Source organism: Phyllobates terribilis, unplaced genomic scaffold, assembly GCF_046119375.1.
Source record: "Phyllobates terribilis strain yellow unplaced genomic scaffold, ASM4611937v1 Scaffold_3__8_contigs__length_932513732, whole genome shotgun sequence".
Lineage (NCBI taxonomy): Eukaryota > Metazoa > Chordata > Amphibia > Anura > Dendrobatidae > Phyllobates > Phyllobates terribilis.
The window spans coordinates 381,525,944-381,550,695 of NW_027362763.1; the positions used below are offsets into that span (position 1 = coordinate 381,525,944).

The following is a 24,752-nucleotide window of genomic DNA, read 5'->3' on the forward strand; positions in this document are numbered from 1 at the left end:
ACCACCATTCGTTTATAAGGTCTTCTCAGTCTCCTCACCTCTACTGCCTCCTGCTGTTGCTTCACAACAGAGGGATCAACTCCAGGTTCATCAAGTTCACGGATAAATTCTTGGGTGTCTTTTATTGTGGCTAATAATGCAATGTGATCACACCAAAATTTCTCTGCCAGGTCCATCACATCCAACAACTGAGCCTCCCTTTCCTCTGTCAAGGCCTGGATGTCCTCCCAGATGAAGACCATTTGGTCAAGCTTATCTTGAACAGCTGGAGAAGAAAACACAATTTATAACTGGCTTTGTCTACGATCAGATTCATATTCAATTAAATCAGACTTGTTCATAGTTTATATATTACTGTGGATGAAAATAAAATTGCAATTAGGCCTTAATGACTCATAAATTCTAACAACCAAAATTACAGCACCAGCTCTATCTTGCCAAATAATATTTCATAAAGATATTTCAAAGAGAGTCATGAAATATAACTTTTTTCATGATAAGAATGCAGAAGACTGTCCTGTTTCCCATTCGTGGAGTGATAAGAATGGTTCCTGTCTTCTACAATGGATTACCTTTGGCCGAGATGTCCTTATCAGCACCTTCTGAGCGAGCAATCATTTCCTCTCCCCGCATCTTGAGTGTTTCATAGACAGGCTGAAGCTTTTCAAGCTCGACAGAAACGTTTTTATTTTCGCTTATCTGTTCTCTGATCTTCTCACACTCAGCGGAGATGGAAGGCGGCTGCCTCAGGCGCTCGGCTATTCGTTGTAGGCTTTCAAGGGTTGGCTCAATCTTGTCATGGAACTAGGAAACAAATAGCAAGGCCATGCAAATGCATGGCAGGTCCAATATTAATCCTCATTAATTCTTTATATTTCTCCTACAATTATACTTTACATCTTTTTTCATCTACAGCGGTCGTCATGTGGTGATAGGTAAGTTATCAGTCACAGAAACTGTACATATTAATTGTGAGACACGAGATCTCATTCCAACCACAGACTGAGAAAACTCATGTCACTCTTCAAATACATGAGGAATTTCTATTGGTAGAGTAATATTAGCCGGGGAATCATAATGAAAAGGTATAAAAGTAATATCATAATGAAGATATTACAGGACTGCTGACTGATAGCAATCCAATTATCTACACCAGTAAATCACTAGAAGGCCAACGAACAATACTACAAAAAGTACGTAATAAAGTTGTGTATAGGTGCACTTTATTGTAAGTTTTGAAACTCCGTTTTACAGCTGTTTTGAGTCAAATACTGTGACAAGCATCTCAAATGTTTAACTATCAGTCACAGAATACAATATTTCATTAATTCTATTTTCAGTTTATCCCGTTGTCTCCTTAAAAGGGGTTGCCTAATTTAGAAAATTTATATTTGTTATATATTCTATAAGGAAATTTCAAGTTACTAGAGAGAGTTCTCTGTTCAGGTCCCATATCTCAAAGCCCAAAGCATGGAATGATTACATGTTGCATCTCCTGCTCTGGAGGACCGCTCGTGTCTTCTATAACATGTGACGCGCCCCCTGGGCCATGGGGTACTTGGTGCCGGGCCGGTCGGTGCTGGGGGATGTCACAGTGGCGGTGACCCGGTCCGTGACCCAGGGCGGTCAATAAAAGGGGATTATAGTTTTTATAATTTAATGTTCGTGACGCCAGCTGTGGTATGCGGCTATATGGAGCCGCCGGTGCGGTGCAGATCTTCTGGAGCTGATGGTGACGCAGCAGAGTTGGTTCAGCTCTCCACAGATAGAGCTAAGCGCCAGGGCGGTGCAGTGATGATTAATGAGGTAGATGTTGCTGTGCAGTGTAGTGCAGGGGATGGGGCAGATAATAATTCTAGGACACAGTGGGGTGCAGTCTTCAAGTTTACTCACTGTTGTTGAACTCCAGGTTACCAGGACCAGGGTAACCTCCCACGTCGTCCTGCGTTCACCAAGGAAGGCGTTCAGCAATCTCTCAAGTAACTCAGGAGTACTTAAACGGGACCCCGTTCTATTTGCCTTCCTCGGTCGTCTTCCTGCACTGGCCTTCACCCTCCTGCCCTGCGCCTCACAATCAGTGTCCCAAGCTGGTAGCCTCGGGTCTTGTCGGGCGACCTGCAGTCCCCTGGACCCTCTGTGGCCACCTTTTCGGCGATGTAATTGTTGTGGTTGGCAGCTGCACCTTGCAAGTACAGCAGCCTCCGGTTTCTAGCTGAGCCTTGTAGTTCTCCACTAGTTTAGGGGTCGATCCCCTCTGTGGCCTGATCCCTCTACGTTCCTGCAGATTTGGGCGCACGGTTGGCATTCGCACTTCCCGTGCCCCTAGGATCCCTTCTGTTCCTCCTGGAGCCTTCCCTGCTTCTTCCTCTTCCAGCCTTTCCTCCTGGGCCTCTCAACTCAGGCCCACTCCTCCTGAGCAGAGCTCCTACAGAGCTCCTACTCCCACTCCTTCTCCTCAGACTGTTCTGACCACTCCCAAGATGGCTCCTCTTTTTATACACCTACTGAAGTGCTCCCCTAAACTACTTCCTCCACCCACACCCACTACATGGTTCCACCCTCCAGCAAGGGACCAGGGACTGTGCTCTCCCTTAGGAGCAATCTCGCCTTTCCCTCTGAAGTGGAGTGTAATGGATGCAAGTGTGTGGGTCCCGGGCAGTACTCCATCCTTACCTGAGACTGAGATACCACACCTCTGGGTGAGATGCAGTACCTCTGTGGCGAATGAACCCGCAGGGGCGCCACACATGGATAACTCATTGTTTTGAAGGAGAACTGTGTAATCACTAGTTTCTCTTCTTACGTTGCAGGGAAATTAAACACTTATGTCCAGGCTCTCACTCAGCTTATGACTGATCACGGCGGGGGATCAAGCGGTGGGACACATTGGGATCAGCTTATTATCAAGATATCCTTCTAACTAATCAAGATTATTGAAAGCAGAAAACCCCTTTACCACTACGTATGCTCATGGCTTTAAATATAATGAGCTAATGCTTCTCAGTCTGTCAGATATTAGTCTCACAATGCCGGATTCACAGTCCAACATCCACAGTACAGACCACGAAGTCCGAAGCAGTCGCAGGTCTCTTGAGTTGAACTCAATAGTCTCATAGGCAAAGGTTATTGAGTTCGGGGTCAGGAGATCTATGGCCCATCAGGACATCGTGGTCTGTACTCGGAACATGAATATTGGATGTCTGAAACTGTCCCAAAAGATTATCATGTTCAACATGGTACAACAAGGGGAAGATTTAGTAAGAGCGGTGTACCAGCCCTCAGTAAAATGGTGCAATGTCTTCATAGATAAGACTTTTCAAACATTATTGCTAACTGAATCACTCGTATGATGCATTTTGTTTGCTGTTTTTGTCCTCTTGTTTTCTGTGCTGTTGTTTTCTGTGCTGAAAGGTGGGAATTAAATTGTATTTAGTACCTGTGATGATTGGGAAATAGCTTCCTCCAAAGCGATTGCACGTTTCTTTACAACCTCCTTAACGTCGCTATATAGAGTATCGGCCGTTACATATTTCTCCTGGATGAAGAAGCCTTCTTCAGGGCTGAGATCCAGCAGCTGGGGTCCGGTTTTGTTCATCTTATCTATATGAGGCTTGTGTTCAGCAATAAGTTCCCGCAGTTGCTAAGACAAAATACAAACTGGTTAATAATGTTTAAGAACCAAACTCCCAACATGTCTGGTTTGTGCACTCGTAATGTATCCAGCTGGCAAAGAAATCTAAACAAGAGCTCTCAGAGAAGATGTCTAATGGTGCGGAGGATCACTACAAGTATAGATCACTACATTTATTATGTGAGTTTTAGCAGAGTGGGCAGAGAAAAGCAAAGTTTACATAATTAAGAACTGAATACATAATCTCTCTAAACCCAATGGTTTGTCAAATAATAATGTAACAGTACTGTCTCACGAAAAGAAAGATCATTATTGTCTACTAAATACACAGGTTACCATTTGTCAGCAGTTATTATCTGGCAGCAAGGCTGAGGTGTAGCGTTTCCTATTACTCTTTGGTTCTGTTCACATGTGCAGTAGCCATTTCTGTTTTTGGATCTATTTGGGATCATAAAAATGGCAGCCCCGGGGAGAGAGAGTACCGATACCGCAGCAACAGGGCTGGCATGGGAGGGCAGTATAAGCATTTTTAATTTATCGGGGCCAAGAGTAGGGGATGAGAAGGAGTTGTCCAAGTAGTGAAGAACTTCTTTAATACTCACCATGCCATACTGGCGTTATGGTGTTAAGCCAAGGGGTGATGCCAGCGGTACATCACATGAGCACTGCAGAGCACACCATTTGCTGGAAGGTTTTTTGGGGAGATGGGTATTTTTTGCTATTTTTGTCCTTTTACTTTTTTTTCAAAAATTGGTCAACCCTTTTAATCATTTTCTTAAAAAATATATACAATTTTCTAATAAATTCCTACTCATTGTTTGATTGCTGTCAATGATACCCACTTTTCCTCAACAGATGATGAAAATGTAAACTATGCAGTGTAGAAATAAACTGGCAAATATATTAATAAAATAGAAACAAAATAAAAATAGGATTAGAAAGGAACATTTTTTAAATGCATTTTGAATAGATCAATGTTTTACTAATTCACAGCAGCCAGATGGCGTGCCAAGTGCCCAGAATCTGCCATGAAATCTTTATTATGAAGGTATACTGCAATGATCAGACAATGCCAGAGTTTATTCGCACAACAGTATAGTTGTGTCTTACTCTTTTCATTGAGGACGTTATTATTATGGATTTGCACCAGGTACACAGACTTTACTAATGGAGATCTGTAATTACATTAATGTTGTCCTGCCAAGTCCGACAGAGGGAAAATGCTGTCGGAAATATTTAGGTCTAACAATAGAGTCTAGATCCTGCGTAAACCGCTAACGTCAACTCACTGTTCAGCACATGGGGACTGACTATGTTTTCCTGCAGAGCAACACTAGGTCACTACAACTGGTAGACTCTGATAACAGCTAAAACTAATCTAACAAAAAATAGGATCAGTGACAATTATTATACTATGGTACAACGGCAAAACCGGATTGCTAAATCTCAGGGCAAACCGATCTAACTGCAGACCGATAAAAAGAAAGTATCTGTCTATAGGAAAACTGAGTATCTTCTACCAGAACAGTGTACACAGTTTACACAAGGTGGAGTGAAGGTCCATTCTCTGCACAATAATTGTGAACCATAGTCCCTAGGAATGCTTGTTTCACGATAATCGTGTAGTGTAAACATTTTTCTGTGTAAATGGGACCTGGGCTACTCAGAACAATGGCTACCTATGTGCACTGACCGATCTGTTACATATTATTAAGAGCAGATCTGAAGCACGGTCTGCCTGTGTAAACAGGTTAGTAAGTGATTGACAATAAACAGTGTGCATGCACTATAAGAGGGCAGTATCATCTGGGCAAGCTGGGGATGTTACAGCCCATTTCATATTTAAACTCCAGTCACTAAAGGGAATCGTCAGCAGGTCATTGATATGCAATCTGACAGCATCATGAGGTAGGGACAGAGACCCCGATTCCAGCAATGTATAATTTAGTTTACTGGGAACAGACGTTATGATATAGTCACAGCTTTCTCTGCTGCAGATCTAGCAGAGCTCAGTTGTTGAGCGGTGTATAAACCAGCCCACACCACAGCTTTCTGTGTACACTGTATAGTGAAGGGAACTGCTAATCCGTGCTGGGGGGTGGTTGGACTACCCTGCATGTGCCAAGTTGTCCAGTAATGATAATCTCCTGCTAATAAAACACTTATTGTATTGAAACAGCAAAACACAGCCAAGTAATTGACACATTGCTGCAGTCAGAGTCATTGCTCCTACATTATGGTGCTCTCAGATTACATAGCAAAAGTAAAAGTCAAGTATCCCACTCTTTCAATGAACAGAAGAAGAAAAGAATGCATATTAATAAATGAATCTGAAAACTAATTATATATTCTCACTTTCAATAAGCTAAAATAATTTCTTGCTAACATTTTATCTGTAAAAACTCCCCAATTCTTTGGTATCAGTTCTTACCCGGATATCCTCTTGTTGTTCCTTTAATGTGTCATAATCTAGAGCGGGCGGTGGCAGTTCCGATATTCCTTTCTCTGTCTCTGTCAACCACGGCCACAGTTCTTCATAAGTTTCCCAGAACTGGTTCACTAAGGACACGGCTCGTTCCAGCTGAAGGTTCCTTTCAGCATTCAAGTGGCAGATGTTTTCGTAACTCTTCACCAGGTTTGTAAGCTTTTTCTTTAGAAATTGATAGAGATACAAAGATAACAGTTATACCAGAAACCTGTGCTAGATCCATTAAATGCTCCATACCTCAAGATGGTAATATGATATCCGTATGTCATGCTTTTGAGTCTATTATTTCCAATAAGCCTTTGCAAAACAGCTACATTAGAGCCTTTTACTTTCATAACTGCGTTCTCACTGCAACCCATGATTTGGTATCACAGTGTGAAATGTAGCTGGCATGATCTTTCACATTCATCTTATTAACATGCCTTCAAGTTTTATGAGGCTGAAAATATAAAACATGGCCTGTCATAAATTAGTGTTATATCGGCTCATATGATTTTATCTGATAATCATAAATGACAGAAAGTCAACACTCCGTTGAGTGCATCAGTGCTAATAGAATTAAGGAGCTGGAATGCATTGTTTGTGTGATAGCTTTTTGGCCAGTTTGTGATATCTTCATGAGGTTCATTTATTGTAACATTCATTGGCAAATGCTGGAGATGAAACATCCAAGACAATCCAGCCTTTCCAGGATTTCTGCAATCTACCTCTACCCGAAGAGCTCAAAATTAGAGAATCGATTCACAGAACCCTCCAGTCCATACTAGAGTGAACAGATTTAGGCTGCCCTGGTCTGGCATCCTGTCCAGTGCTCAGATGCAGTCTTCACTTTTGCGGCCAGCGTCCTCAGCCCGGCATCCCAGGAGCCTCTTGTGCTTAGTAAGCCGCGCAACGTTATGACCCAACTGTAGCTTAACTCTAGTACATATGCATTACAAGGCATTTTAAAACACTGATTGTAAGCTTACATGGCTGGACCCTTTCTCACAATTGACTCGTATTTGAAGAGTTGATCTTTGACATGAGATAACTGGTGCATGAAACGTAAGTGGTCAACTGATGAGACTTATACAACCAATATTTCACAGTCTCTCAATATTGTAATTTTGAGTGTTGGATTCTTTTCCTCATGAAGAAATGCTAAAATTCTGGTAAGAAAGGTACGGAAGCAGCAGATCAGCCATTAGAATAGGGTGGTAATAATGTTTAAAACTAAATGTAATATGCAAACTGGCTCTTGAGAGAGGAAGAGGACTTGACCTCCAGTGCCACCTATTGAAAGCAGCGATCCTAAGTCAATATCAACCCTTTAACAAGCCTTGCAATGTGACTTAAAAGTACGGCATACAAGTCTCCTTACCCCAACATGCCACAAGGAGAAACGTTACCCCTCACACACTAAATCTAGTGATGTTTGCACATATTTGTAATTGTTTAGAAAATTATTGGTCAAACTTACCGTATCTTAATGGCTAGTTAAGTTGACTGTTCAATACAAAGCTCAAAAATTTTATGTCAAACAGTACCTATCTTGCTGCTTGGCTATTTTTTTTAGCTTATCTAGATTAGGCAGGGATCAGACAGCCTTATTAAACATCAGGGTCAGTCAATTTGCAGATGTGATGGCCTCCATTTGCAGCTCCGTGTGTGAGCGCACATTACAGATAGGTACTGGAGCTGCATGCACTATTCTTGGCCACATAACAGACCAGAATAGGGCATGCTGCAAGTTTCTCCATGCATATCATCGCTTATGTGCAGTTGCTCATTAGCTACATTTGGTCCATGCCCTGCTTCCGTGCAGTCATCTGCGCACATGGATGGCATGTGGACCAAAAATACACTCGCCTGAATGAGGCCTAAGAGCATAGCTGTGATTTCTGACTTCAGTTTAGCTACAAGTACCAACAAGTAGTCTAGGACACGCCCCCTGTCTCACGATTGGCTCAGGCTGCCGCTTAATCCCTTCTCCTACAGCTATGTCTCTGTCGACCGGCTGCTGTGTATAACACATGTATCACAACTTCGTCAGTAAGTCACTATACGTAGGGCTGATTTCTATTACAGTAATGGAAGAATGATTCTAGATTAATAAACCACTAGTGACACAAGGTGATTAGTGGGCAACTGCCAGGTAAAACCTGAAAATGTGTTTGCATTGCTTACAAAGAAATAGGCACATTAGTAGGATGATTATAGCTAAGAGGCATAGGAAAACTGGGATACGCTGGCTTCCATAGAGGGGATTTGAAAGAAGGCCACCTCTATATATTTGGAACATGTACATGCCCCCTTTTAATTACATCCTTCTCTCTAATGATATCATTGCACAAAAAGGTACCATAAACAATAATAATAATTACAAGCTGAGAGCACTGGCATAACTTCAAACTTATGGACTTCCTTGCAAAATCTCTGACAAGGCCCACAACTAGCATGGGTCCAATAGTATTGGTCTTCTCATATGGGATAAAGGGACCTTTTTGAGCCCCTCCAGGTTCCAGGGCCTGGATACGACTGCAGCCCTACACCCACTACAGTTATGCCTCTGGTTAAGGGGAATGCAAAGGGAGAAAGGAAAAGTAAAATAGTGATTAAACTCAGCAGCAAGTAGCTTTTCTGGATCTTCTTTGTGGTAGGTCCCATTTTCACGTCAAAGTCTGTGCCATCAATAGGGTGCTCTGGTGAGCGGGTTCATTTTGAATAAAAGTGAATTTACAACTATCAGAAGCACACTAGATGAGCGAGAATATGAAAAGTAACATGAGAGTATGAATATTATTTTTTTCAGAACTGAACATACCAGCATTGTTTGTTTCTCCTCCTCATTGAAAGAGCTCACTATTTCCTCTCCTGATTTGACTAGCTCATCTATTGTATCCTTGTGTCTCAAGATCTCCATAGTGAATCCCTGTAAAAAGAAAAATATCAATCAGTTCCTATAATATAATTTCACTTTGGTCTACGACAAGTCGCCCTAAATCCTAAGGCCATTTCTTTACCTTTTGAACTTGTAGCTGAGCCATGGTCTGGTCCTGTTCAAGCCTAATGTGACCTAGAGCCGTCATTTTATTTTTAGTATCCTCAATCCATGTAAGCTCTGCGCCCACAGCCTGCGAGAACTGAAACCATATAAATGTGATTACATGACCCAATGCTGCAATAAGACGTTCTACATGGCTAGAAAGTAAGAACACATTTCATTACAAGAACAGTGCTGTCATCAAGCCAGAGGCTTAAAATCCAGACACTCCGAATAGGAAGGTGCATGGACTATGCAAATGTACCCCACTAGAATAATCAACGCCTTTTCTACACCTTCCATCTGTATTAACAGTGTGTAAAATGATATCCAGTGTTTAATAAAATAGATAAAGTACAAATATACACATAAGGAAAATATCACTATTCAGACATGAACTATTTCCTGACAAAGCTACATCATATGCAGCAGATTATGATGTGGGGTTTTCTCTATGCACTGCATTAATTGAGATGGTTTGTGTGAATATACCCCTAAGGGCTCGTTCAGATGACCTTAGTTTCAGTCCGAGTGCTATCCATCAAAATAACGTATCGCACTGGGACCAATATTATTAAATTACACCATGCACATGTCCGATTTTTTCCTCGGACTGAGTGCTCGGAGGAAAAAAATCGCAGCATGCACGATTTACCTCTGAATCGGATGGCACTCGGCCGTTTAAGTCTATGGGTCCGTGAAATAAATCGGACCGCACTCGGATGACATCTGAGAGCGGTCTGATTTTCACAGACTGACAGAATGGAGAAGATGGAGAAACATTCTGATCAAACTCTGATCAGAGTCTGATAGGAGTGTGATGAGCAGAATCAGACGGTTTTTCTGGGATGAAGAACATATGGTCGGGTGACCCCCACACTCACCAATGAATAGTTATTAGGATCAGCTGTTCACAGGGGCACAGATATGTTTGGGTTGTTGCTTAGTATAACAACTCTAGAATCAGAGAGAAACCTTCAAAAACATTTTTTTCATCACAGTTTATTTTTTAGCAGTTTTTCTTCAGCTTCACGCCAGTCTATCAACGATGTCCATTATTGTGGCTCAGAACCATTCAAAATTCCCCTAGGGGACTTGTACCTGACCTGATCACCTGTACTATATACTTCAGTATTGCACTATATAGAACATATAAGGAACTCTTGTGAAGCCCAGCAACAGTATGGGCTTCACAGCAACAGTATGGGCTTCACAGGAGTCCCTTATATGTTCTATGTACAGCATCAAGATAGTTTTGACCATCAACATCCTGTCAGAACCAAACCCCACCCTCATAGGACCACAGTGGTGCTATAATGGATGAGCTGATTGACAACGGCATATACAAGAAACTTCTCATCAGGATCTAACTAATGGCATGTAAGTAAAGAGCTTTTAATCCTTATTAAATCAATACCATGCTTGTAGAATTTTATTTTTACATCTTAAGAGAAATCCAGCGTTGAAGTTTCAATTACAAGTGAAGGGGGTGCGCACTGCAATTCCAGCTCTTCTGCCTCTCTCCCTGTTTGCCGCCTGCTAATGGCCTCCAATCTAGTTTCAGACCTGCTTACTCTCAACCAATATTTTGCGTAGGGATCGTCATTGCCCCAGGGTTGTCTTCTCCAAGGAAGCAGCGCATGCGCAGATCAATAGTCCAGTTCCCGCAACATCATCAGGAGCTTCTGAAGAGACAACCCAGGGTAATGACAGCAACTACACAAAATCTCATGGAGGCAGGTGACTGAGAGAAGAGTGAACCCGTCTGTCAGAGGCCGGCAGTGGGTGAGGAAAAGGGAGAGAGGCAGGAGAGCTGGAAGTCCAGTGCCCACCCCCTGCACTTCCAATTGAAACTTCAACGCTGGATTTCTCTAAGATGTCAAAATAAAATTCTACAAGCAAGGTATTGATATAATAACTTACATGCCATTAGCTAGAGATGTGATAGCCTGATGACAGGTTCGCTTTAAGCGGTTAAACAGCAGCACATGGAGCTAGCTCTGATCGCTGCTGTCACAGACAGGGCCCGGTTGCTTAACACAATGGGCCCCTGCCCTGCATGGAGTGGCCAAGCTCTTGTGGTCACTCTATACGCCCGCAAACTTCCTAGGATGTACTACTTACATCATGAGGAGAGAAGGGGTTAATGTGCACTGAGCTTAAAGGGAATACGTCAGCAGGTTTCTGGTATTTATTCTGAAAGCAGCATAATGTAGGGGTGGATGTGTCACTTTTTAGGCTGTGCTGTAGTTTCAATACAATCAGTGTTTTATCAGCAGGAGATTATCACTAGAGGACTAGGTCTCATGTGCACTGCAGTCAGGCTAATATGTGTAGCTCCGCCCCTACCAATGATTAGCTGCTTGCTAACAATGCAGTGAACCCAGGAAGCGGCCAATACAGCATACTGACCACTGCTACATCTACAACAGAGGAAACAGAGATGGTATCAAAACTACACTAAGCAGCCCAGTAAGTGACATATCGCTGGAATCAGTGTCTCTGTCCCGTCATCATGCTGCTCTCATACTACATAGCAAACGTGTGCTGACACATTCCCTTTAAAGAATGAACTTCATACTGCGCAGTTATAAATGGGATGCATATACTTTTATTCTTTAAAACAGTTTTACTCCTATCATCTCTATCAATCTATTGCGGCTCAGTCCAAATTAAAAATAATTCAAATGAATAGCCTCAGTTGCTATACCAAACATGGCCAGTGGACATGAGAGGTGCTGTTCATAAAATAAAAGCAGACCTTATTACCAAATCCTATATCCATTCAGTGCGGCGGTACTGGCTGTATACAATGAACCTGCAATATTAGGACCATTTTATAGGTTCATTAAAGGGGACAAGAATAACTTATCAATCTCTTCAGGTGGCTTCAATGCAATGCAATAGGTTTATAGCATGAGCATTATATTCTAACAAATTAGAAAATCTGTGATAATCCAACAATAGTTATACCACTATAATGTTCTTAGTATTTCATCTACATAATAAATCATTAGTTCATATAGACAAAAATGACGTAAACGAACATATTCTGTTCAAAAAGCTGTTAAATTTATTAGTACATATTAGTAAAAAAAGACAAGATATTCATTAGAAAAGTAGCACAAATACATGAATAATGAGCAAAAGCAAGGATGCCAGCATTGACACACAACAAATAGATATATAAATATATAAAGCAGATAGAGACAATATGCACACATATATACATGCATGCATAAATATACACATACATATATATATACACATGGGTAACAAGCCCCAACCCACCCATACAGTATAATCACAAAGCTAAAGCTATAAATGTAAAAGTGCACAGTGCATATCCAAACAATGAATATAATGGAGGTAGGTGTAGGTATATAACTCACATGTCCCCATCCCAACTATAAGCATATATATCAAGGCATCAAAATATCCAACTACCAATAGAAAAACACAAGGCTTTAAACTGAGCCCTAGAAAACATGAAAACCGCTCACAGAGGTCAGGTCAGATAGACACCTAAGGTCCTACATAATAGCCAAGTGGGGATAGAGCATTACTTACTTATTGTAGTGTTATGTCAGCACGGGCATCCGCAACCCTACGCGCGTTTCGGCGCTGTGCCTTCGGCGCGTAGGGTTGCGGATGCCCGTGCTGACATAACACTACAATAAGTAAGTAATGCTCTATCCCCACTTGGCTATTATGTAGGACCTTAGGTGTCTATCTGACCTGACCTCTGTGAGCGGTTTTCATGTTTTCTAGGGCTCAGTTTAAAGCCTTGTGTTTTTCTATTGGTAGTTGGATATTTTGATGCCTTGATATATATGCTTATAGTTGGGATGGGGACATGTGAGTTATATACCTACACCTACCTCCATTATATTCATTGTTTGGATATGCACTGTGCACTTTTACATTTATAGCTTTAGCTTTGTGATTATACTGTATGGGTGGGTTGGGGCTTGTTACCCATGTGTATATATATATGTATGTGTATATTTATGCATGCATGTATATATGTGTGCATATTGTCTCTATCTGCTTTATATATTTATATATCTATTTGTTGTGTGTCAATGCTGGCATCCTTGTTTTTGCTCATTATTCATGTATTTGTGCTACTTTTCTAATGAATATCTTGTCTTTTTTTACTAATATGTACTAATAAATTTAACAGCTTTTTGAACAGAATATGTTCGTTTACGTCATTTTTGTCTATATGAACTGTTGCTTGAGACGTTGAACAGAGCTCATTGTCGTAAGTTTGATTACTTATTATCATGTGACCTCAAAGGTCAATTAATCTGTTTTAATAATAAATCATTACCAGTACTGCTGATATTAAAAAAGTAATTAAATGTGACAGAGTAGAATCATTTGCTCATCTACTCTTATGTGGACACTGGGCGAATTATCACATCTAGTTTCTGAATATTCCTGTACAAAGACTCCAGTAAGTGTGAATCTGCTGCACATAAAGACTCCTTTCACCGTGACATTGGTGACAGCAGAACAAGTACAATCTCGAGGATTCGGACTAAAAGAGATGAAAGTTCTCCTGTGATCGTGGTCCTTCAAGGAGATGTCATTCAGCTTGTATCTCCAGTAGGGGTGTAATCTGAAACACACTGTGCGGGCTCTTTCCAATTCTTTTAATGTTTTTCTTTCTGACAAACATCAAAGCTCACTTTGACAGTCTGATGGATGTAATTCTTATTTTAACCGTGCCTGCTATTCTTTGAATGTATAAGTAGTTTAACATTGGGCTGAGCTGCAAACAAAGTTATTGTAAATAATCTAACAATTATAACAAAGAGCAAATTACAAAGCGTGCGTCAGCTCTTCTGACAAGTTTCACTAAATAATTTTATTTCCCATGAAAAACTGCTCTGAAGTATCTTTTCTTATACCTGTTTGTGCTGTTCCCTCTTCTTCCTCCAATTTTATGAATAAATTGACAGCTGGGTGTCACCAGTTGGGGGTGTGTCCCTACAGACTCTGATGGCCAATCAGTGCGGACAGGATATGACTGTAGGGACACACCCCTTTGGAGGTGTTGCTATATACAGCCATATAAGAGACGAAGAGTGGTCAATTTAATCATGAATTTATAGAGAGAATTACACAGAGTTATGGGAACAGATGCTCCAGAATTGTTATTTAATGCTAAATACAAGTATTTACTATAACAAACAATTTAGGAAAGCATATTCAAGGTTTTTTTCCCCCCAAGATAGTAATTTATCCCCTACTCAGAGTATAAGGGACAACTTGCTGCTCGCTGGGGGTTCAAATGGAGGAGGTTGAGCATTTGCACCTCGGTTCCATTCACTGTCTATAGAACGACCCAAGATAGGTGCATACAGCACGTTCTCTGGCATTCCCATAGAAAATGACTCACATGCTTGATCTCTCCTCCATACAGATGGGGCTCTGCAGAACCCCATTCTCTAAATTACAGGGGGCCCAGTGAAAGGAGATGCCTAACTATATTGGGAACTAAATGATGCATCTATTGCAACTCTTTGATTCTGTAGACAAAAATATATGTAGAATGATTGGTCTTAAGGGAACCTGACATTGTTTGGGGCTGCTTGCGGTTTGGGCAACATGTGTCTAGAGTCTGGCTGCTTTATTGCTGCCATATACATTTTAGTGTACCAGGAAAGTAGGTAGAAGCCTACTAGTAGGAAGTAGAATAGAAAGACTCCAGCACCTTCTCCGTATCCATCACAAGAAATGTAAAGTTAAAACGTCCATTTTATTAGTTCCATTAAAAAAGCGCCACCTTACGCGTTTCGAACCTTGTGATGGATACGGAGAAGGTGTTGGAGTTTTTCTCATCTACTTCCTACTGCTTCTCATCCCTGGATTTGCTACCAAGGATTTCCGTGCACCAGTGGACCCTTACGGCATATGCATGGTAGGCTAAAATTTTCCCTTTTTTTCCTTATATACCAGAAGCCTACTAGGACAATCCTCTGATATGCATAGTGCCCAGCATAACGTCTCAGCATTTCAGAGTAAAATATACATGACTGCAATAACACAGCCAGTGTTGGATTCATGCTGCCCATGATCTAAGCAGCATGAATCTCTACTCCCTTTAAAAAGAGTAACATTCAGATTTGTATTAAATAACAGAGATCTAACTATTTTAAGGTACTTTGTGATATAATGTATCACCTGATTCTGTCTCTTTCATGCCTTATGCTGCTCCATCATTGCTTTCCCTGTCCCTTCTTTTCATTCCAGTACATGTGTGATGCTATATTCTATCCGTACACAGCTTAGTTCCGGCTGAGTATGGATATATGATTGGGGGATGTCCTCGCTGAAGTGCGCCTGTTCCACACAACTAAAATAAGCCCTTGTGTCTCAGTGAGCAGAGCTGCAGATAGGGGGTCTGGCAAACATCACTGGAGAGCGGTCCTTTCCCCAATTTTTGTTCTACAATGTTCTGTTTACTAAGCTCCATAGCAATAATATGAAGAGTGCTGTGTTTATGTATTTCTTCATGAAATGATGGTTATACTTTAAAGGGAAAAAACTGACAGCAGTTCTGGATCATAGCCGGCTGTCAGTCAGAGTCGGGGGCACAGTTACAGCTGCCACTATCTATACACAGAGCGGTGATTGAACCCGAGCTGGTGCCGCCCCCGTGACTGAAATCCAAACGTTACCGGGAGGAATAAAGTTAATTTTCTCCCAGCAGCGGGGGTCTAAGTGCCAATGCCGGGCAGATTCACAATGCTATTAACCTGCAGATTAACCTCATATCTGCAGATTAATAGCGTTTTTTCAAGTGAGAGGTTCTCTTTATGTTTTTAAACTCTAAAAAACGACCACATTTTTTAAATATGGACTGTTCAATAAAAGTAAATGTTCTCCAAACATACTGAACAACATCATAAGGTGCAACATAAACAACAATATAGACCCCAAATATTACCAACACTTCCTCTAATCCCGCAATATTCTTATCAAAATTCCTATACATCCTAAATGTAATAATATCTCCCATGAACAAAAGTTGTTTTTAATCAAGAGATCTTGGAATAATAATAAGTTCCACAATTGGACGTGTTTAAATAAAATGTTCCTGTGCTGAGATAATCTTATAAATGTCCCCTGCTGTGTACTGTGTAATGGCTGTGTCTGACCGTGCACAGAACACGGTCTGATCATACCATATCTCCTGGACAGGGGAGGAAGCAAAAGAGTATACAGACATTACAGCACGGGATCACAGCTGATTGTTTAAAAACAGGTAGGGAAATGTTTTACCTCATAAAAACAATGTTTTACTTCAAAGAAAGAATCATTTGTGATCCCGTTTTGTCCTGTCTGTATACTCTTTTGCGCCCTCCTCTGCCCAGGAGATGTGGAATGATCAGAACACGTTCCTGTACGGTCAGACACAGTCATTACACAGTACACAGCAGGGGCACATTTATAATATTATCTCAGCACGGGAATCCAATTGTGGAACTTATTACTATTCCAAGATCTATTGATTAAGATGAACTTTTGTTCGTGGGAAAACCCCTTTAAGTATAAGTATAAGCATCCAATAAGTGATCAAAACAATAAACAATTACCTGCATTATCAGGCCAACCATTTCAAAACAAGTATCATATAAATATCTTAAATTTACAATATCTTAACTATGAATTATTATGGATTAATCAAAGCAAACAAGTGCAGGCGCACTAAATCCTATTCCTGTTAACTGAAACCTTTGTAAAAGCTTTGGCAAGTTTAATGGAAGAGGCCTATGTATTTGTAAATATGAGATTAGCAGGATGATATATAGTAGTATACCATAGCTGTTATCTTTCTTATTTCTTTATCTGGGAAGGCATGCTATCTTAGGATGCTCTGTGAACAATGAAGCCAGATGGCTGGTGCTCACAATACACAGATTAGCTATGCCCTGCGTCTAAATATCTCACACACTAGAATTCTTTGCACGCTCTGCTTTGTGTTCTGTGCATATCGAATCAGCAGAAACATTATTTTTTAAGCATTTGTTCTAGTCCAGAAGAATCAAAGGTTTTCTATACCTGCTGAGATCGTAATCTGGCAGCATCTATCTCTTCCACCATTTGTGTTAGGGTGTCGCTTACTGATCTGTAGCGCTCATTGTCTTCTGTTACCATTCTGTCAAGGCTTCCTCTTGCTCTCCAAGGCACTAACTCCAGCAAAGAGCTGCTAACTTCATTCAAGGAGTCCAGCAATGCCTTATTAGTCCTGGCTTCTACCTGCAGTTCCTTAAAAAGAATAAAGAACATATACATTGGATGATCTACAGGTGCGGATCTAAGTTTATCTCTATGACTGTAGGGTTATGGTCAATGGAAATAAACGTGAGGTGCGTTATACCTTCTTTCTTTGCTGTGCAGCATTGATTTCCTCTGATTTTTGGTCTTCTGTATCAAAGCTCTTCAGCTCTAACTCCACTTTGTCCAGCCACCTATCCAATTGATCGTGCGTTGAATGGAACTGTGTAGCAAGGTTTAAGGCCTGTTCTAACACTTTAGAAACATCGGAACCTAGCGTTGTGATTTCAGAATATCTAGATTTTATTCCATCCAATTTCTCCTGAATAATGACAACTTCATCACCTAAATAGAAAAAAGAAAACACATGTTTTATATATTACATAACCCAGTGTCCCTCAAAACCATGTCTACCATGTGTTATCCATGAACCAGCCATATATGTTTCATCCATAACAATGGGGAAGGGTTACAAAATTGAGGGACCGGTTACAAAATCCAGTTAGGAGCTCTAATAATGGTTAAGATCCAATGCATCCTCTAGTAGCTACATTTTACAGATGAGATGATACATCTGTAAGTTCTAGGGTTGCAGCTTCTTCTTAGTTGGGACGAACCTGCTTCCCATACCCAAAATGAAGCCGCCTGGTTTTGTGCACCATGCTGCATACTATAACGCTAGTTTTATAGGCCTTACCATTGCGGTTCAACATTATCACTTACCAGTGGTATGTTTCAGTAGCTCTAATCCATTTTGAATGGCCTGATCAACATTTTGTTTTCTCAACAGAATGTCTTCCTGGAGGAGCTATAGGGAGAGGAAAAATTATGAGCTTAGATGAATCTTCTTAGAAACCAAAAATTACTTTTCAAACCACTGAATAAGTGATAAGTGTACTATCAGTGGGAAAAGTGGGAAAAGAACCTTGGGACCCTCACCAATTACAACAACAGGTGTCTGCAAGTCGATCACTGCGCTTAGAAATGTCTGCTCTATCAAAATATAAAATAAATGAATCCGATCAGTAAACATCGTCACAAGAAAAAAATCGAAACGTCAGAATTTTTGGCCGCTGCAACATTGCAATAAAATGCAGTAACAGGCAATCAAAACATTGTATCTATCCCAAAATGGTATCAGTAAAAATGTCAGCTCAAGGTGCAAAAAATAAGCTCTCACCTAGACCCAGATCCCAAAAAATGAAAATGCTTCGGGTCTCTGAAAACGGCAATTTTTTTTCATACAAATTTATGATTTTTTTTCACTACTTAAATAAAGAAAACCTAGACATGTTTGGTATCTGCGTACTTGTACTGTCATTATATTGCCAGGTCAGTTTTAACATATGTCAAACATGGTAAACTAAAAATGTCAAAACACAATTGTGGAATTACACTTTTTTTGCAATTTCATGGCAATTGGAATTTTTTTCCCGTTTCCCAGTACATTATATGGTAAAATAAATGGTGTTGTTCAAAAGTACAACTCGTCTCGCAAAAAATAAGCCCTCATACGGCTATATTGAAAGAAAAATAAAAAAGTTATGGCTCTGGGAAGAAGGGGAGGAAAAAACAAAAAATGGCACAGGGGTGAATGAGTTAAAAGGGGTTATTCAGAACTTTTACTATTTTTGCGTAGGGGGTTAAGAACTTACAGTCAGGTAGTTGCCAACTACCTGCCTCTTCTGCCTAGTGCTGATCTCTGCTGGCTCATAGAGGTCATGCCGCTCTTTCCAGCAATTCCCTTGTTCTTGTTGACATCACATTGACAGAGCAGTGTCTTCTCTTCTGCTCTGCTATATTGACAGAGTGTCTCTGCTGAACTCATGCTGCTTGACAGCTGGCTCCCCATAGGAACATAGAATGTTAGAGTTGGAAGGGACCTTCAGGGTCATCTGGTCCAGCTCCCTGCTCAATGCAGGATTGATTAAACCATCTTGGACAGATGTCTGTCCAGCCTGAAGACTTCCATTGAAAGAGAACTCACCACCTCTCATGGCCGCCTGTTCCACTCATTAATCACCCTCACTGTCAAAAAGTTTTTTCTAATATCTAATCTGTATCTTCTCCCTTTCAGCTTCATCCCATTGCTTCTAGTCTTTCTTTGTGCAAATGAGGAAAAAGCTGCTCCCTCTACACTGACATCCCTTGAGATATTTGTAGACCGCTATTAAGTCTCCTCTCAGTCTTCTCTTTTGCAGCTTAACTGCTCCATAAATATTGGCAAACCATGATGGACTCAAGTGACTTTGGTGAAGGATCCACTGGGTTTATGTTTTTCCTACAGCAAGATTATTACTGCACAGTAAGATATAAATATATATATACCAGTAGGATACTTTAATCTGTAGAGATCCACCTAAGAAACTGGATAATATTCACATTAATGCTACTAATCCTGAAGCACCCATAATATACATTCCAGGAAAAATATTCTATAGTGTACTTTCTTCTCCCAACAAATTTATGGAATAAAAAAAATGTATATGGTCATAAAATAATAAAAGAAAAATACATGAACATGATGGGAAAAGTGAAATAATAAACAGAAAATACCAGCAGCTCAGTGTGTTGTCTTGTGAGAACATCTGTGCTGTGATCTTGGACAGACAGTTTGCTCAGCTTGTCATGTACTTCAGTCAGCCAGTTCATTAGCTCAACTTCATCGTCCCCAAATATCTGAGCATTGCAGTGAGCCTGATGCAGAAGTTCCCCTCTCCTGCTACTTCTCTCCTGGACCTCCATGAATCGGGTTTGGGAATTATCTAATTTTTCCTGAACCATGTCCTTTTCTTCCCTGGAGCTTAAGGCTTTTAACGACTGGCCAATGCTCAGAGATTGGTGCAAGATGGTGTTATGAGCTGTAATCTCCTCCTGTAATGCCTGAATGAGGGGATGAAAATGAAATAAAATATATATAAAACAACGAGAAAATATGGCCAAAAGAATTAATGCAAATGAAGAATCAAAAATTCAATCAGCAGCTGTTAGTTTAATCAGGAGGTGAGAAAGAAAAGAAGGAGCTTCACGTTTAGCTTGTGAAATCAAACAGACGACAAGGAGATTAAAATTCTTCAGCAGAAGAAAATCTGGCTGGGGAACGAGTAAAGTTTGTTAGTTCCTACGACATAGAAGTTCTTGAAGCACCATTAAGACCAAGCAGAGTACCAAAATTATGCCGTAACTTTGTTATAATAGAGATGGATTTTCATTTATGAAATGGAAATTCCTCTTATGTACATACTACATATATAAGTATACATGGTTCCTGGTTGGCTGACGTTGGACCCATGCATATGAATATGACCCTGAAGAATCATGGGAATATATAGGGTCCTTTTATTTTGGCCTTACCTAATCTGGCCTCTCTAAACTTAAATTTTTTGCTAAATTTCATGAAAAATCTGAAGGTTATCTGTTGTAGTATACAGCCATGTTCTATATGGGTAGTTGAAAGGGAAGGAAACCGTCCCCCCAACTTATGATTAGGAGTGCAAGAGGGTGCATGCTTTACATGAAATAGTGAATCTCATTTCATGGTTGGAGGATGCAAAATATGGGATCTGTGGGCAATAACTTTCACTAGCCAATGGCTATTAGGACATATTATAGAGTTCCTGCTGGACATATAATTGGATCCACTAAAAATTGTACTTGCCTGAACACAGCTCAACTAGTGTATGCCACAAATTCTTATGTTGGCAAAAATATGACAGAGAAGTTGTCTTTTAATATGGCCAGAGAGTCTGTGGTTGTTGAATGGGTGGCTATTTGAAGTGTTTGGCCATCGATAGATGTGCGTTAAACTCAGTAAAGTGTATGGACCCGATTCATTGAAGCAATTTTGCAATTGTGCATTAATTTTGCAACTGTGCATTAATTTTACAACTATTGCCGTTTTCACTTGAGTTTCTCCTGGCTCCGCCAAAATGGGTAAGCTGGGGTTGGTCTGAGGCGTGGCAAGGGCATGACGCCACAGCTCATCAAATTCCTGTTGAGCTGTGGCATTCCTTATGCCAGAAATCTTACTCCAATTGGGGACCGGAGTAAGATTTATAGTTTGGCGCACGGAAGGCCACACCACTCATCAGACGGTCCTGATTCATTAAGAGGAGTGAGCCTCTTAATGAATCAGGAGCATCTGACTCCTACACGGCCCCTAAGGACTGGCGAGAAGATAGACTGTCTTGGTGAATCGGGGCCTACATGTGGCAATCCTGTAGCTCAGTGTATTCTTTACAAAGCGAATGCTTATCAGCACCCTATATGAGAATGTAAAATATATATGGTACTGTGGCCTTAAGTGGTACGAAGAACAAAAGACAGCACTTGTTTGTTATGTTAAGCTTAGTGAAAACATGTTGTTAGCCTTACCTTGTGCTGAGCAATCTGTCCAAGGAGCTTGGGTGTCTGTGTTCCTATGGGCTCAGAGTTCGCTAGCTTCTTCTCAGTGTTACTGAGCCAATCGGACAAAGGTTCCAATGTGTCATGGAACTGTTTCGCCACAACTAGTATACCATCCAGCTGTCGATTTCTGAAATAAGCAAACGCCATGGTATTAGTGCAAAAAAAATGTCATACATGTAGCTAAACAAAATTCTAAAAATAAAATAGAAGGCGGACAACCTTGTGATGGCAAATAATACCAAATATTACATCAAAACTATTGTCCTAGAAGTGAAGGGTAAGTTTTAAAATGGAACCAAACGTCACAAGAATGGCAGAAGTATTCTTTGTTTTATAAAATACAGAAAATCAGAAATGACTAATTGTCGTGAAATATAACATTTGTACACAGTAATTACAAATAATTTAGAGAAACAGCAATCACAAGCAACCTACACAGTAACAAAGTACCAACATGTGGCACCGGAAGTAAGGACTAATAGCATTAGAAACTATCCCACAGATCCCAGGTGCTACATGATTCCATGGGTGAAAGTGACATGTGAACAGCTAGACCCTGGACTGATGACCTGCATTATAATATGTGCCGGTGATAATATGTTACAGTTATGGGGGCCGCAAGCACAGCTGCAGACGAGTTATTGGGGAAACAGCAGCAAATACGCTATGAAGGGTCAGGGTATTGGGAGAGCATGCTAGTGCTATTTAATGAAAGCTAATTAGTAGTGATGAGCGAGCATGCTCGTTACTCGAGATTTACAAGCATGCTCAGGTGTTTCCCGAGTATCTTCAGCGTGCTCGTGGTGTTATGTTTGAGTCGAGCTGTGTGCATGATTTGCGACTGTTTGACATCTTTAATACATGAGAGGAATGCCTGTTTCTTAGGCATTCCTCACATATATTAAAGCTGTCTAACAGTCGCAAATCATGCACACAGCTCAACTCAAACATAACACCTGAGCACACTAAAGATACTCGGCGAGCACCCGAGCATGCTCGCCGAAAGGGTTAACAGAACATACTCGCTCATCACTACGAATTAGGCTTATTAGTATGTGCTGCAAAAAAGAGGAACCAAAGGTGGAGACCAAATCAAAAAGACAATATGCACACTACTTGAATCGACTGCAGCATCGGTTTTAATGAAGTATTATATTCACCTGGACAACAGCATAGTTTTGCCCACCGCACCACCTGAAGAATACTTGTATTTTTACCACTATACGGTGATATTATTATTCCTTGTCATATGCTGGTGATTAGAAATAGGAGAAACACATCACTGGACTTCGATCCATCAGCCAGGTCAGAACTCCTTGACCGCAGGACGGGAGATCTGCGAATCTCCTCACCTCTCGGCACCCCGGCTCCTGTTTAGATTAACCATGGCTGGCATCACATCCCCATTGTGGCATGACGGGCACATGATGCCATGCTAGCCCAACTAATTAAAAGAGAAGCTGGAATGCTGGGAGGTTCGGAGATTCCCAGGCCTCTAGTTCAGCGGTCACAGAGTACTGACCTGTCCGATGGATCGAGGTTCTGCAAATCAATTTTCCCATCTCTGCCGGTGATATTCTTGTGAGAGCTGCTAGTCTCCAATAGGTACAATTAGTGTGTGGTAACATTTTCTTTTTGTTTCTTTTTCTGGGTGGCTGTCAGCAAGCCACCTATATACTCAGAGAAGCTGATGCCTAGTTAGTGCTCAGCCGAGCAGAGGTTAAAGGGAACCTGACATGATACATGAGGCCCGATCTACAGACAACATGTATCAGGCACTGACTGCTTGATCTCAGACAGGTATGCTTGATTCTGAAATGATGTGGCGTTTCTGAGAAAAACATCTTAAAAGCTGGCGGAGGACCGAGACACAAGGGAGACTAGACGGACAGGAGGGTCACCAGAGGCCTCTCCCTGCCCACTGCCCTGGAGTAACAGGTCTCTCCTTCTACTGTACATGCATGCAGGCAGAGACCTGTCACTCAAGGGGAGTGGGCGGATAGAAGCCCCCAAGGACTTGCCTGTCTGATTAGTCTCCGATGTGGCTCGGTGGAGTCATACATAAATGGTGGAAATCTTACAGCCATTGTCTGATACATGCTGCACGTGGATCGAGCAGCATGTATCAGCTGTTAGGTTCCCATTCATTTATGTTTTGTACCTGGATATAAGGCTTTACATATATTTTATACACAACAGTAAAGAGCAGGAGAAACCTTGGGTGAACAGAACGTCTGTCACTGTATTTTTTTGCGCTGCGGCATATTATTTGGGGTGGGATTGCCTTTGTGCCCTAAAGTGTCCCCAATCTTGTCAGCATCTACCAAGACTAATGTACTGTAATAAGTATATTACCATAGTTCACTAGGAACTGCCTGTAAATTGAATACAACATACGGTAAATCGCTCAGAAAAAAATAGGTTTTCATCCATTTTTTCATCCATAACACTTCTGCACTTATCTTGTGATGATTCTATGTCATAATGATAATCTGAAACTCACTTTTTTCTATAGCATGTTAAAATAGTTAGAATTCCTTTAGCAAACCACAGGCTACCGACTTAAGCATAAACCGGTAATGGCGTGTGCTACATCTGAGAACATGCATCATGGCTGTGTTGTAATTACATTGAGGGAATCTGGTGACGTCACTGGAGCAAAGAGAAAAACCAGAGCCCCGAGATGCAATTACAGTGTTAAATAAACAGCTTGGGTGGGTTCAGTGTATTATTCTAGCCGAAAAAGCAAGTATTGGCTTTACTTTTCTGCCACTCCACTGCTGCCCTTATGAACTTGCCTGCTGTTTCCCTCTTTGAAAAGTTACCATTCTTTTGGCTCACAATGGAACAATATAAAGATTTCTTTTGTGTAAAAAGTGCAGCAAAAGTTCATAGACTATAATGCACAGATA

The 24,752-nt window shown here is 40.9% G+C and overlaps 1 protein-coding gene across 26 annotated transcripts in view; it reads right to left on the bottom strand.

Moving 5' to 3' along the window:
- DST (dystonin) overlaps positions 1–24,752 on the bottom strand; it is a 744,334-nt gene that overhangs the window by 45,209 nt on the left and 674,373 nt on the right. For 22 of the 26 annotated variants that reach the window (XM_073675444.1, XM_073675441.1, XM_073675455.1 and 19 more), the window contains 11 exons: positions 21,808–21,967; positions 19,990–20,316; positions 18,157–18,241; positions 17,537–17,778; positions 17,218–17,424; positions 9,122–9,241; positions 8,923–9,030; positions 6,063–6,281; positions 3,437–3,640; positions 573–804; positions 39–265 (listed from right to left, as the gene is read on the bottom strand). In XM_073675444.1, the coding sequence (XP_073531545.1) occupies positions 39–265; positions 573–804; positions 3,437–3,640; positions 6,063–6,281; positions 8,923–9,030; positions 9,122–9,241; positions 17,218–17,424; positions 17,537–17,778; positions 18,157–18,241; positions 19,990–20,316; positions 21,808–21,967 (2,131 nt within the window). The remainder of the gene's footprint in view (positions 1–38; positions 266–572; positions 805–3,436; positions 3,641–6,062; positions 6,282–8,922; positions 9,031–9,121; positions 9,242–17,217; positions 17,425–17,536; positions 17,779–18,156; positions 18,242–19,989; positions 20,317–21,807; positions 21,968–24,752) is intronic. The other 4 variants (XM_073675456.1, XM_073675462.1, XM_073675448.1 and 1 more) reach the window with 1 other exon arrangement.